Below are 15,231 nucleotides of genomic sequence, written 5' to 3' on the forward strand. Positions count from 1 at the left end.
GTGTCTGGTAATCTTTTTTTTTATGTCAGTTTGCTGTGGAACATGGGGAAATTGCATGTACTTTCAGGCAAGGATGTCGTGATAATTGATACATATTCTAATGCCATATTATCGATCTCCCACATTCAAGCCAAATTTAATGAAATTGATTCAATCTTTGTCAGTGAGGAATGATGCAGTAAACATGGGCATGCACCTTATCCTACAGTACGTGGATGGTCCATGAACCTATGCAAGGGTCCTATTCATGGATTTTAGCTCTGCATTTAACACCATCACAGAACCTCTGGGAACCATTCAGCCATGGCTTTTGTTCATTTCTGGAACATATTTCATAGCTGCAATGAGATTCTCAATATAGCATTGCATTATAATTTAAATGGTTGGCTGTGTGTTGTAAAAGCAACAAGGTAATTGTGCAACACCAGCTAGCCATAAAAGATGATTCAATATCTGGCAGCAAATCAACTGTCTTTGCATTACATATGTACTGATGTATCAGTGTGACATGCATTACAAATGCAAGTAGCCAAGTGCTGATTGGTTTATTCAACATGTTAATAGGCTTATTCAACACGTTAAAATTTAACATGGCAATTTTGCATCACACAAAGACACAAATTGCGTTCCATAATGGTGCAGACAGGACTGCATTTGAAGTGAATTTCCTGCGTCCGTGGACAGTTCAGGCGATTCGGTTATATTTTCCTTTTGGCATGTTAACTTGATACAGTGTAACTACTGATGCTTGTAGCCATCTTGTGTCTCCTCAGTTAATCTTTCTTGTCCCTGGCCAGATTCAATACCCAGTCAACTGGGCAGCAGTCTCTAACCACAATGCTATTTAACAACGGTTAGTCATTCTGAGGCATTCACTGTAATTGGCCGGGTCCGCTTACATGTTCCAGCAAAAACCTTACAAATGCAAACATTTTAAAATGGGCCTAGCGTACTAGTAGTGCTAATTTTTGCTGTGGTATCGAAGTAGGTATCAAAATAGCTATTGAGAATTGTTGTTTAATTGGTATTGTGTCAACATTCTAAATGTTGGTATCATTCATCCCTTTGAGTGACTCGGTACTGTTGGCCAGGTAAAAAAAACATCTGTCATTGATAACAACTTTTGAAGAACTGCACAACTGTTTGCACTCACCACTGTAAGTCACTCTGGGTAAGAGTGAATGCTAAATCATTAATGTACAATGTTCTCTGTAATTAGTAGGGGAGGAATATTTTGTTTTAAGAGATCCCCCCTTCTCTTGATAGGTCCAGAGCTGGGTGGAGAGTTCCCTGTGCAGGATATGAAGACAGGCGAGGGGGGACTGCTGCAAGTCACCCTGGAAGGCATCAACCTCAAATTCATGCATAGCCAGGTAGGGGGCCTGTATTATAATGCACCCCCCACACACAACCCCATAAACCCTTACCACTCACCTCAATTCCTCTCCTGGTATTGTTTTCTCTTGCAACTCTGACTCACTTCCTCTAAGGTTCCTTTAAATAAAAGTATAGCTTAGTGAAATTGAGCACAAAATCAGGGAACATTGATGTTGATGTTAACATAAGTTTTGAACGGGACCTTAGAGGAATAAATCACTTTTGTGCTTTGGCTTTCTATAATTTAGTAGGATTTGTGTTTCCAGATGAAAACACATAGCCATTCAAAATGTACGGTAATGCTTAACATTCTTGATTGTGTTGCCCATACCTTGTTGTCTGTTTGTGTGTGGGGGGAAAGCAAGTGTTCTGTGTGTGTCAAGATTTGTGCATCAAAGGTAAGGCAGATGACCTTGTGCAAAGACTTTTCATTAATAATTGCCTTTACATTTTATAATCCTTTGTTTTGACCCTCTCAATTCCTTTGAATTGCATATCAAAATTATGTTGCATATTGAAAAATACAGATACTTTTGGATTATGTGCAATTCCTAGAATTAACATTAGTAAGAATATTAATTACCTCAATCCTCACCCCTTCCATGTAGATGTTTTTGAATCCAAAGGAAATGCTTGGATATGAAATATAAACAATAATAACCAATTAGTCTGCCAATAATTATGGGTAATGGGCATAGGAAACTTGACATCACCCTATTGCAACAAAACGCATTGAATCTTCACAGAGGAATACCCACTCAAAACCAGAAAAAAATATCCCATACATTTTTGACCTGCACCGAGAGCATATCTCTTGAATTGTGTGCATAAACTTGTTAACCTCCTTGTAAGTCAGCATTTATAATTTGCCAAGATAATCCTTCCACCTAATAGCTGTGGTATGTCAAGAAACTGATTAAACCCCAAGTGCATTACAGAGATTCACATTGTGCTGGGGTTTTGCTGCTGTCCCACTTCTTACATTGCCTGCATACTCACAGGACGTCACCCATTGAGCATGTTATGCTTATATGTATTCCCAGTCATGTAAATCTGTAGACATGGGCGTAATGATTATTATATTAATGATAATAATGAAATTATAGTAAAAAAAATGTTTTATATGAACTGTAAATCAGTAGAATCTTTAGAATTTTTTGCATGTCGTGTTTAATACCAATAGACTTGTCCTAACGTATCTTTTACGAACAACAGATATGTTTCAGATTGTACAGTAATTGTTATAATTGCCAATAAGATGAAGATTTGCTAATTCAAACCTTGGCTAATTTTGTCCACAATTGTGACAATCTCTGGAACTTACATACATGCAGTACATGTCATTTTCATACATCAGGTATAAATGCAATCTACAGCGTTTCCATATAGTAGTTTATGCCAACCCATTTCCAAGCAATTTCTGATGCAAGCTTCCGTTGTTAGACATGAGTCATTGCAGTTAAGTACGTGGGCATGTTGAAGAGAGGTCAGGTTGTTATATGTGGCAGCCTGTTATGTTGGAAAGCAATGTGGGTGTCTGCCCTCTTGTATCTGTACTACTGGACTGTTGGTGCCAGGCCTCGTTGCTGGAGGAGGGGGCATGGAGGGCATTGGGTGCGGCGTGGGTTCCCAGCAGTCAAGACTGGTTGAAATTATGTAAGGACAGCCATAGTATCGGTTTGTAACTGGTAGTACTGATACAATTTACAACCAGCTTTGCCCATTGGCTTAAACCCAGTAACAAACCAAACAAACTCCAGCTCATAAATAAATAAAAATAGAGTAGACCCTCTTTTACTAGTTGTTTTTCCACTTTTGTAGTTCAGTTTAGCCCTTTATCATTCTGGTAGAGTTTTCTGTGATAGGTATTGGCGTAGATAGCTGTTAATATGTCCCGTCCGTTATGTTTGGGTTTTATGTTTCGGGGATAGCATAGCGCCGGCTTTGAGTGCCGTCCAATGTTTGTGCTCCTCTGTCAGATAATAATCCAAACCGTTTCTCTCCCATGCTCTCTCCCCCTGCAAGGAGCGGAAGGTACACAACCTCTGCTGTGTTTGCTTGTTAGCGATTATTACTTTTCTTTAATTGGGTTCCTTTTTCCTCTTATTTTTTATTTCTCCACATTTGTTTTAGCTGTGTGGCAAACCTTATTTTGTGTGTCCTCTTTTAATTTTTTCTGACGGAATTTCCATGTATGCTATGCACTACATGGGCCACAGTGCATTTGCATTAATGGGGATGTGTGCTATATCTAAGGCAATGGCAGTCAAATTGCCATTTTGTAGATTTATTCCGCAAGTATTGGTTATAAGCAGTCTTCATTCTAGACATTTCCACAATGCATTTCTACTCACCTAACCTCCGCCCCTGTAAGCATTCAAACATGGAAATGTATTTTCGTGCTGTCCCTGTTTTTCTTTTTGATAGTGTTTAAAAGCTTGCATACCATATTCTTTTTCTTCTTACTTTTAGTATTAACTAGATGAGAATTTATCGTTGTCCATTTCCTATCTGAAATGTTTAATTTCAGCCTGTTGTCATTGATTTGCTAATGTCTTTTTTTTGTTTTTTTTTGTTTTAGGTTTTCATAGAGCTGAATCACATTAAAAAGTGCAATACTGTGAAGGGAGTCTTTGTCCTGGAGGAATTTGGTAATTACCCATCTATTGATTATAGGTCTGTACTCGACACGGCAGTAACTCAGCTTCTCTACCAAAACAACACTGACACAGTAAGATAGCAGTTGTGACTAGGCAGGGGTGAATGTATTTTCAACGGTGCCTGCTTACATAAGGGCCATTATAGACTGTGCAAAAGCTAGTTTACTTTGGCGTTTCAGATGTCAAAGCCCTTGTAACTTTTTTTTATACTCATTGCTGATATAAAATAGGCCCAAATGGACATAGTTCTGAGAGGTTTTTGTCTTTCTCTGCTGTCATTGCGTTTTGTCAGACTGTTTTGTTTCATACCCTATGAGGTTTTAGTCGGACATGTTATGATAAAGTTGGGGCTCAGCTTGGTTATACACCAGACACTTAAGGATGTTGGAAAATGTTTGGTTTTGGTTTCAGCTCTAAGTTAGAGATTAAATAATTTACCTTGGAGTACAAAAGGCTGCTGTAGATGTTTATACTACATTTACAAGGATGCTAACTTAGTTATATTGAGTAGGTGCAAATAGTCAAGTCTCTTCAGAAAGAAATGGAAAATGTGCTGACTTTGACCCGTTAAATAGCATAAGTGGGTGTCTATTAAACGTCACAAAATAGAGAACAAGGCTAGTGAAAAATGTGGATGTTTTAGACCATTTTCTTCAAAATGAGGACTTATGATTATGTGTACAGGAGATTGCTTATCATACTGTCATGATTGAAACATATTACCGATGGTCATTGACATAGGTCTGTGGATGTCCAGATGTCCATATGACAAATGAGATTGTTAGGAGAGGCTTAGATCTGTGAGTTGATAGACCCTATCAATCTCAGCGCAGGACTGGGTTACTGCCGTGTCTCTGTGCTGCTTTTGTAATACGTTACCCCTCATCCTTGCCGCTATGAAAACCTTCATTCTCCAGCAGGTAAAGTGCTGTCACCTTTCTCTTCTACTCTTTTCCTCATGTACAAGCACTGTTCTACTACGTTCCCACCTTCTCTCATACCCCCCATTCTTTTTGCCTGTTGTTCTGACGGTTGGTTGATTAAACTGAAACTTTCTGCTCGTCTTGTAATTCCTCCCCATCCCTTCCAAAGCTGACTCTGTCATCTATAGCATTGCCCCCCCCAATGCATTGAGGTTTTGAGACCAAGAAAACTTGCTAGTTGGCTTGACAATGTGGAGAGCAGACGGTTTTGTTCTTCCTCCCGCCTTGTTTCTGACCCCTACCTTTCACTGTCCACACTTTCGTATGTTTCACAGTTACTAATGAAAAGTCTGTCCTCCGACAGTGGCTTTAAACTTGGTCTAGGGAGTTGGGCATCTTTAACCACTTATCTGTGATGTCTTTAAGCTTTCTGTATTTTGGTTAACAAAACTTTTTTTCTCCCTATAATGTCCTGCCTTTTATTCTTCTCCTTCACATTGTTTAACATTGTAATTGTTGTACACATTTCCTCACACTGTGTTACTGTGCATGGTTTCAGATTTTTTAAAGCTATTTGTGTAATTATGTTTGTTTTCCGTGGGCCACGTATGTCCTTCTTTACACAATCATTTGATACCTGAATTAAAAGGTTTTGCTGATCGAAAACCTTTCAATCTATTTATTAAAATGAATCTAGGAACCGTAAAATATGGGGCAGGAAATGGCATCCTTTAGGAAATAACTAGCCTATATACCCTGTACAAAATTATAAACGCTACACTTTTGTTTTTGCCCCTATTTATCATGAGCTGAACTCAAAGATCTAAGACTTTCTCTATGTACACAAAAGGCCTATTTCTCTCAAATGTTGTTCTCAACTCCGTCTAAATCTGTGTTAGTGAGCACTTCTCCTTTGCCGAGATAATCCATCCACCTCACAGGTGTGGCATCAAGATGTTGATAAGACAGCATGATAATTGCACAGGTGTGCCTTAGGCTGGCCACAATAAAAGGCCACTCTAAAATATGCAAATATTTTCTACTTAGCATCTCATTTCTGGTGAACTCCTCAGACAGTCATGATCATGATTGTAATCTCTAATAAACAGATTGTTTGAACATCATTAAACGATTTTTAACTTATGTTCACCCAATCAACTTCATATAGTGATGGTAGCTAGTGATAATTTTTCGAAGGTAGCAGTGGTTGTTTGCCAATGAGCATAGCTGGCTCGTTAGCTACCTACTGGGGCTTTGTTGGTGCAACAGATCAATCTTCACTTCACAAAGTATAATTCCTAAGTGGTTTATTAAAAAAGTATTTTCATAAGCAAGAACCACCCAGAGCTGCGCTTCGATTCTACCGCCTCGCCCCTTAGCCTCTCAAGTCCATTGGCCACACCTAGTTGCGGAAGGACGTTTTTTGTTTGTAGATAGAAAATAAAAGTATCCACAATCTTCATCGTAATCTGATTGAAAGCTTGTCAAGAATGCACAAGTGTATCATGCTGTTTTGATTTTTTATCCAATCTGGTGCTTGCCCAATTTTGGTAGCATACATTTTTGTGTTGCAACCTCTGAACTCTGAACCAGGTCAGTACTGTGTGGACTCTCTTGGCCCACAGCCTCTTTTTTACCCTCTCATATTCTGAAAACTCTAATCACATGCTACACCCCCTGCAACCCCCAGCTCTCTCTCTTCCCTACGAGGGGTTTTCAACTCCTGTTGAATCCTTTGTTTTGTCTCTTGCACCTGCGCTTGTAGTTCCTGAAACTAAAGAAGTGGTGATCCACAAGTACAAGACTCCCATGGTGAGTAGAACTCTTCCACTATTAGCCACTGCTATGTCCTTGGCATTCAAAAGACTCCAGGTCTGTTTTACCAAATAGCATTTTTAATTTCTTTAACGTGTCTGCTAAATACGCATGTCATGTTTTTCAGGGCTTTTTTACTACATCAAAATGTTAGGTATTCTAATAATGGAATTCCTCCTTTGTTGATAAGACTTAGTATATGTTCTACAGAGCTGTGACGGCAAATAACAATGAAAGGTGGCAGATGTAGCAGGACTTCGACAAAAGTAGCTTGGTCAGAGCTACACTTTCTTTGGATTCTCTCTATATACTTGTTTTCCTCTCTTAAACAGGCACACCAGATCTGTTACTCCGTCCTCTGCCTTTTCTCCTATGTGGCTGCGGTTAAGGGGAAGGAAGCAGAAGGCAAGCCCAAACCCCTGTCTCCAAGACCCCTGCCCAGCTAGTGAACAACCCCACCTAATGTACCCTAACAAACCTGTTTCTGTGCCTCACTCTGAAAAACGCTGAATATCCGTCCTACTATGACTTGTGAGTTCTGACAATCCCTGACCTACTTAAGCACACAACTCTTTACCTGATGCAACCTGTACTGTAAGTACATGCCCAAGAAATGCCCTCTACGATTTATATGGTGTATGACTATATACATACAGTATGTTTATGAACCCTGGTCTCTGACATTGTGCATATACACCCTTTCTCCCCAAACCTGGTCATGTCCTCCAGGCCCCTCCCATACAGACCCAGCCTGAGGTCTCAGCCTAATGTTTGCTTGTTTAAGGGGAAACTGGGTCTGTCTGAGAGATATGTGAGGCACTAGCTTGCATGCAGGTCCCATGCACAGCCATGTGAGTTGATAAGCGACCAACTTCCCCTTCCACTCTCTCCAGTCTGCCCCGCTCCCTATGACTGTATGATTAATATTCTGTGTACAACACGTGATACTACTGTAAAACTCCAGTCTGTCCAAGTCTAAACCAGTAAATTCCTATGTTAAATGCTACTACTGTATGGTGCATCAGAAACACCGCATGTAAAAGCTTTTTCAATCCTTCTGAACCCTAAATACTGTGAGTGTGGTCCAAGATGCGTGTAACACTTTAGCTTGCTCCATTAGGCTGAACTACTGTATTAGTTCTGTAAGATTTCTCGTCTGTTGTCTTCTATATTTAATTGCATGTTACTATGAGCAAAACATATTTGAAAAGATTAGCAAAATGCTGTACATTTCACTGTTAGAATTTTTTTTTTTTTTTACAAAGTGTGGTTTAATCACTAGATGTGCAATACTTTACATAATTAGCCAGAGCCAGGTCATTGGTCTAATAAAAATGTCTCCGCTTTTCTGGCTTTCGAAGAGCAAAGAATGTAATAAAACAAAAAAAAGCAGGAAAAAGGACTTCATTGTTAGATATAAATTGAAGTAAATAAATATGATGCAAAATAAGTGCAAAATTACTGTATTGGAAGTCTTCTCGAGGTGTGTAAACCTACTGCTGTCATGTTTTAGGTTAGTTTGGGAGGTGTGTTGTCTTCATGTTGTCTGTATTGTAGTTAGAAAAATAAGTCTAATCAACTGCATTTCAACCCTGCTGTAAAGCTGTGTTTACACTGCGGTCCAATTGTGATCTTTTCTCCACTAATTGCTCTGTTGCCCTATCACATCAGATCTTTTCACATCAGAACTTTTTCTGAGCCTGTCTGATGGGTTAAAAGAATAAAAAAAAAATCAGAATGGGGTGCCTGTGTAAATGGGGGTTAAATGTGGGTTTGTGTGTTCGTTCATGCAGTGTATTGTTTCACCAGATCAGCAATATTTTAATTATACAGCTATAGCATATCGTCAGGATATGTTTTCTTGGCTTCAATTTTTTTGGGATGAAATGAGTGTGTAAGGAACATATTGTTACAAATTCATGAGGCAATTATTTTAGTCATTTGATTCCTGACAATAAAAACTTTGGTGTAAATAAGTATCTAAATGAAGTGTCTCCAAAACCAAATCGAAGACAATAACAACATTAGGTATAGCTTCATAAGACGAACATTAAGAAACAGGTGTATTTGAAACCTATCAACTCTATTACTGTAGTAGTTAGAGTGCTGCTGTTAAGAGAAAGGAAGAATAAATGAAATGATTCTTTGGGTGTAAATATTTCAGTGTTGGAAAAAAGTATTTATAGAACATGTACAGCTTTGGCAATATCAAAATAAAAGTTGCCGACTGAAGACCTCCCTTTTGTTTCACGTCATTATATTACCACAATTTGAAAAACAGAATGAAATGTGGAGTTGTTACTTAGATAAAGAAATGCAAGTAGCATTGATATCCTTCAGGAAAAGATTCCCGTTTCACCACACTAATGCAATGAGCACTGTAAGCATGAAATCCAAAATTGCATCTAGGATTTTACCCAAACAATAAAAATATTTCTGCACAGAAACTAAATGCCAAATGCACAATGTTTGTGGCTTTTACCACACTACATACAGTGAGTACCATAAATCATTGGACAGTGACTTTTTTTGTTTGTTATTTTGGTTCTGTAATCACACACTTTGAGTTTGAAATGATTCAATGACAATTAGGTTGAAGTGCAGACTCTCAGCTTTAATTTGAGGAAATTTTCATAAATATCAGATTAACCATTTTGAAATGACAGCACCTTTTGTACATGCTCCCCCAATTTTAAGGTACTACAAGTACTTGTTGAAATGGCTTCACAGATGTGTGTTGTCAGGCAGGTGTATTCATTTGTATCGTTAGTGAATGTAGGAGAGCTGTTGATGAATAGTCTTGAAACTAGACTTTACAATTGACTTTGGAGGTTGTTGTTGGGGTGTGACAAAATGAGGAAGACCGCAATGTCAATGCAAATGAAGCTGACTGTAAGGCTCAGAAATGAAAATCAATCAATCAGGAACATTGCAAAAACCCTGGGCATGCCCAAGTCAACAGTTTGGTTTATCACTAACAAGAAAAAAACAACCGGTGAACTCAATTATGTCAAATGAACTGGTAGACAGAAGAAGACCACTGTAGTGGATGACCGGAGAATACTGTCTATGGTGAAGAAAACTCACAAAAAACAGATCAAAAACACTCTCCTGGATGCAGGTGTAGATGTGTCAAAGTCTACCATACGTAGAAGACTACAACAGCAGGACAACAGCGGGTACACTACAAGATGCAGTCCACTGATAAGCATGAAGAACAGAAAGCCCAGATTACAGTTAGTTAAAAAGCACCTAAAAGAAACCTTTATTGTGGACAGATGAGACAATACTTTTGTCATGATGATGTGACTGCAGACAGAAGTAGAACAATGAATTCTGAAGTCTACAGAAATATTTTACCTGCTCAGATAAAACCAAATACCTCCAAAGTCATTGGACGTCACTTCATTATGTAACAAGACAATCACCCTAAACATTCTGCTAGAGCAACAATGGAGTTTTTGACAGACAAAAAGTGGAAGTTCCTGATCTGAATCCAATTGAACATGCATTTTACATGCTGAATAGGACACTGACGGCAATAAGTCCCAGAAACAAGCAGGAACTGAAGACTGCTGCAGTACAGGTCTGGCAGAGCATCACCAGGGAAGATACCCAGTACAGGCCTGGCAGAGCATCACCAGGGAAGATACCCAGTACAGGCCTGGCAGAGCATCACCAGGGAAGATACCCAGTACAGGCCTGGCAGAGCATCACCAGGGAAGATACCCAGTACAGGCCTGGCAGAGCATCACCAGGGCAGATACCCAGTACAGGCCTGGCAGAGCATCACCAGGGAAGATACCCAGTACAGGCCTGGCAGAGCATCACCAGGGAAGATACCCAGTACAGGCCTGGCAGAGCATCACCAGGGAAGATACCCAGTACAGACCTGGCAGAGCATCACCAGAGAAGATACCCAGTACAGGCCTGGCAGAGCATCACCAGGGAAGATACCCAGTACAGACCTGGCAGAGCATCACCAGGGCAGATACCCAGTACAGGCCTGGCAGAGCATCACCAGGGAAGATACCCAGTACAGACCTGGCAGAGCATCACCAGAGAAGATACCCAGTACAGGCCTGGCAGAGCATCACCAGGGAAGATACCCAGTACAGACCTGGCAGAGCATCACCAGGGCAGATACCCAGTACAGGCCTGGCAGAGCATCACCAGAGAAGATACCCAGTACAGGCCTGGCAGAGCATCACCAGGGAAGGTACCCAGTACAAGCCTGGCAGAGCATCACCAGGGAAGATACCCAGTACAGGCCTGGCAGAGCATCACCAGGGAAGATACCCAGTACAGGCCTGGCAGAGCATCACCAGGGAAGATACCCAGTACAGGCCTGGCAGAGCATCACCAGGGCAGATACCCAGTACAGGCCTGGCAGAGCATCACCAGGGCAGATACCCAGTACAGGCCTGGCAGAGCATCACCAGGGCAGATACCCAGTACAGGCCTGGCAGAGCATCACCAGGGCAGATACCCAACGTCTGGTGATGTCAATGCATCACAGACTTCAAGCAGTCATTGCATGCAAAAGTAATGCAACCAAATGTTAACACTGATTACTTTATACTACATTACGTTAAAACGACGACTGTGCAAAAGGTACTATAATTTCTAAATGGTTAATCTGATATTTATGAAAATCCCCTCAAATTAAAGCTGACAGTCTGCACTTCAACATCATTGTCATTGTATCCTTTCAAACATGAGTTTTTAGAGTACAGAACCAAAATAACAAAAGAAAATCACTGCCCAATGAATTATGGTGCTTACTGTATGTAAATGTCAATACAACCCTATATTGAAATGGCAGATCTATTCATTGACACATGGCCATGTAAACAGTATGCCCTTTAGCAAACACTTTCCCAAAGTATGCTTTTTGTAAGTAATAGTGCTAGACACTTCGTCCTGAGGTTTAATACTTGGGGGCATTGGAGTGAGTTTCATATTGAGGGACACACATTTAATATATCTGCAAAGGACTAATTTATCTGCTTCTAACATTGGGGGAGACATGTCAACACCAGCTCCTACACACTTGCTTGAAACCAAAATATAGCAGTGGATGTTTTCATCAGATCTTTTTCAACAAAAAATAATTGGACTGCCAGTCTAATATGATTGAGGTAGAAAATGTTTCAGCCTGGCATCATCTCAGTGATGTGACAACTTAAGAGGCAAGGTATACTGATCATAAATACAACATAAAGTAGAAAAGTAGAAACATTTAGATGAGTATAGTAACATTTACTGCAGCTCAATATTTTACTTTGCACAGCCCCAAGCAAGGCATTAGTCATTCAAAATGTAAACACAGTAAATTGCTGGTATTCTTAGGTATCATCTCTCCTTTTGAATGTTTTCTTCTCCATTTAAATGTCCACTAGGTAAATCCACTCACCTTATCCAAATGGGTCTTGAGAAGGAAACGAGGCGAGAAGATACGACCCATCACCAATCAACTCTAGTAGGTAATGCCATTGCTAGCTAAGCCCATGTGCATAAAGATTCCATGTACAGGCTATTGAATCAATGTAGTTGTTTTTGAAAAAACGAAATGTGTTTGTTGTCTTCATAAGGTTGAAGCAATGACAGTAATGGCTGCTTAAGACAATGTTTGTTTTTCAATAGGGTTTAGAGAAAATTAACAAAGCATACATTTTTCACTAGTCCCATTGATTTGTGAAACACCAAATTCCTGTCTTGTCTGTCAAGCCTGCTTTGCAAGCATTTCCAGGAGGTATCACACATTTTTGCCTCTGGGCTTCAAACCTCTTGTTGCTACTACCATTCATGCTGGTTCAGTCAACTTCAGAAATTGTCTTATACTAACAAATGACAGGATATATTCCCTGATAGCTACTGTACATTCTCAATGTTAAACTGCAGAAGACACTACAATGCTTTGCCCTGACCTTCAAGGGCTACTTGTTCTGGTGAGTTTATTTTTCTTTTGTCCTCTTATTTCCATTTCATACTTTGGGTGGAAAAGATGGTTGAAAAGCATTTAAAGGTATTTTCTGTCAAATCTCCAAAGCTGTTTCTTTTCTGCAAATCCCTGAGACATCTCACCATTCCCTAAAGCACATGTTATTTCGCTCTACCTGTTGGCTGTACCACTTGGGGAGTGTATCGGCAGAAGTTTACCCAGCAAAATGTCACATATTTACTTAAAGATCCCAGGTGTATCTACAGATAAAATGGATTCTAGAAAAGTGGATTAAAAAAAGTTTGCTATTAGACGGTGAAGTATTACTTTAGGATATTATCTCTCATAAAATGCAAACTTGATGAAGATAACCCATGCTACCTAGTTACTACAACTAGATAACACTACAGCTACCTACTGCTCCCTAAATAAGTGGGGAATTGTGTCAAATGTTTTCTTCCACTGAGCAGTTGGTAAATTGTTTAACCAGAAATTGGTCATTTAAATAAAAAAAAACGGGCATGTAGCTTTCAACCTTTTTGTTCTTGCACTTTGCCCAATTTTCACTTTTGGAAAGCTGTTGCCCACTAGCCATGTTGGATCCACTTGCCCTTCCTGCTCAGAAATCACGTATATTATTTATATCCCGTAGGCTCTTATATAACTGGGGGAGCCTTCCTCTTTTCACTCTAGGGAGCTTGTTGGTTCTTGCTCTCTCCATGGACAGACTTGCGTAGTATCCGAAGGCGAGACATGACCTCATCCCAGTCCAGGTAAGCTCCCTCCAGGTGTCTCACCTGGTCTGGATGGCTAAGATAGCTTTTGCGGCCATGAAGCAGGCGCCAGTTGTCAAATGTGACCAGGTCGCCTGCAGAAGGAGGAGAGATATAGCGAATCAGTATCATTCCTGTTATACAGATACAGGTTTATTGAGATGAAAGTTCAAATGAATAGCATATGTACAGATGTGACAAAAGACAAAAAATCTACTCTTCAACATGTGTTAGGTACTCAAGTGCTATTATATAATCCTATTGCAAAGACCTATCCGGGGAGGCATCACTAACTGCTGATATTGTAGGGGCACAGTAACGCACACATACTAACCAGGCTCCATCTTATAGGTGACAATGTTCTCTGGCCGCATCATCAACTGGACATAAGCATGAAGGGAGCAGTAGAAGGGCTGGACCTGGTGCAGAGGAAGGTCCAACACTGAGTCCCTAGTGGCGTTGTTGTAGTTGATCCGCACCACCTGCCCGTCACTATCAACACTGCTCAGAAAGAAGACCGGTGCCATTGTTTGTCTGTGTCTCAGTCTGTATTAACCTTAATTCAAACTTTTGAAAATCAGTAAAAAGTTAAACTCAGGAAGTTGAGTGTTTTGAAAGATTCAGGAGTCAAATGTCAAATGCACTAATCCTAGAACAATCTAATCTGAAAATATAAGATCAGTATCTAAATGAAACCAAAGTGACCTTGTTGGTTGACATAAATCTTTCGAAGGTTGGACTGATCCCAATTGGATTCCTACGCCCTACACTCTATGTACTTGTGGAGATCTGGCAGGTGTAAGCAATTTGGTTGGAACAACATCTCTGATAGTCTCAGTGTAATTCTCAAATCTCCACAAGTGCACAGAGGGTAGAGGTTGATTTAGGATTAGGCCATTGCGTATTATCACATTCATATGGCTGTTTCCATTCTCAGCAGCAGATGGCGACATCATACACTTTAAATATTTACATGTCCACCAAGCTCCTAAATTACATCCATGTATCTTCCATATATAACAATGATTTTGGAGTGAGTGACCATCATGTAACTGTGTATTTGTCTCTACGTGCTGGAACCTGGAGCACAAATAGATCTCTGTTAGGTCACAGGTGAGGTCAGCGACAGCTCTAAGTGTGTGAACAACTGGCTGACGCGTCTGGCTTTTTTTTGGTAGTGTGGTGCTCTCACTTACTCAATTATGTGGTTCTTGGACTGCACCATGAAGTCGCAGTAGTCTGCCCCAGTGTCGGTGAAGTCCACGCGAAGCGAAGTAAGGGTCCTGAAGGCCTCTGGGTCTTCTCTTCTCAGTCGCTCTGCCATGTGGAAGCCGTCCACCACTTCACTGTCCCCACCTTCATTGGCCTGGCTTAGGCAATGCAGGAACTGCACCTGCAAACAGTCATACAGGATTTCAGCACAGACATAATACTTGCATCTTACAATATGTAAGGATATAAGCCTATTGGGTGCTGTAAACTGCTTGTATGTGTGTATGGTTGGTTCCTCACCTTTCAGAGCCAAACTTCATCGAAATGTCCTGATACTACATGAAACAGTGACAATTCTAGCTTTTTTTTGCAAAGCCTACATTTTTAAATGCTTTTATAGGCTTATGGGTAAGATTTTGTTGACGTGTACAGGGATTTTTTTTTTGTCATGACAAGTCAGGAAACCATGGTTGTGTGTGTCTGTGACTCACATGTCTGACCAATCGTGGTAAAAAAAAAAGGATTAG

The 15,231-nt window shown here is 40.2% G+C and overlaps 2 protein-coding genes across 44 annotated transcripts in view; one reads left to right on the forward strand and one right to left on the reverse strand.

The window, feature by feature from the left end:
* Nucleotides 1-9,014, forward strand: part of madd (MAP-kinase activating death domain) — a 91,942-nt gene extending 82,928 nt beyond the window's left edge. For 23 of the 41 annotated variants that reach the window (XM_034286804.1, XM_034286837.1, XM_034286797.1 and 20 more), the window contains 5 exons: nt 1,267-1,373; nt 3,403-3,411; nt 3,959-4,028; nt 6,726-6,772; nt 7,108-9,014. In XM_034286804.1, the coding sequence (XP_034142695.1) occupies nt 1,267-1,373; nt 3,403-3,411; nt 3,959-4,028; nt 6,726-6,772; nt 7,108-7,221 (347 nt within the window). In that variant the 3' untranslated portion in view covers nt 7,222-9,014. The remainder of the gene's footprint in view (nt 1-1,266; nt 1,374-3,402; nt 3,412-3,958; nt 4,029-6,725; nt 6,773-7,107) is intronic. The other 18 variants (XM_034286809.1, XM_034286833.1, XM_034286816.1 and 15 more) reach the window with 2 other exon arrangements.
* A 3,690-nt stretch (nt 9,015-12,704) lies between these two features.
* bbox1 (butyrobetaine (gamma), 2-oxoglutarate dioxygenase (gamma-butyrobetaine hydroxylase) 1) overlaps nt 12,705-15,231 on the reverse strand; it is a 41,213-nt gene continuing 38,686 nt past the window's right edge. For all 3 annotated transcript variants that reach the window (XM_013131490.4, XM_020055144.2, XM_013131492.3), the window contains 3 exons: nt 14,689-14,885; nt 13,827-13,993; nt 12,705-13,587 (listed from right to left, as the gene is read on the reverse strand). In XM_013131490.4, coding sequence (XP_012986944.1) covers nt 13,409-13,587; nt 13,827-13,993; nt 14,689-14,885 — 543 coding nt within the window. In that variant the 3' untranslated portion in view covers nt 12,705-13,408. The remainder of the gene's footprint in view (nt 13,588-13,826; nt 13,994-14,688; nt 14,886-15,231) is intronic.

Source organism: Esox lucius, chromosome 2 (genome assembly GCF_011004845.1).
Source record: "Esox lucius isolate fEsoLuc1 chromosome 2, fEsoLuc1.pri, whole genome shotgun sequence".
Lineage (NCBI taxonomy): Eukaryota > Metazoa > Chordata > Actinopteri > Esociformes > Esocidae > Esox > Esox lucius.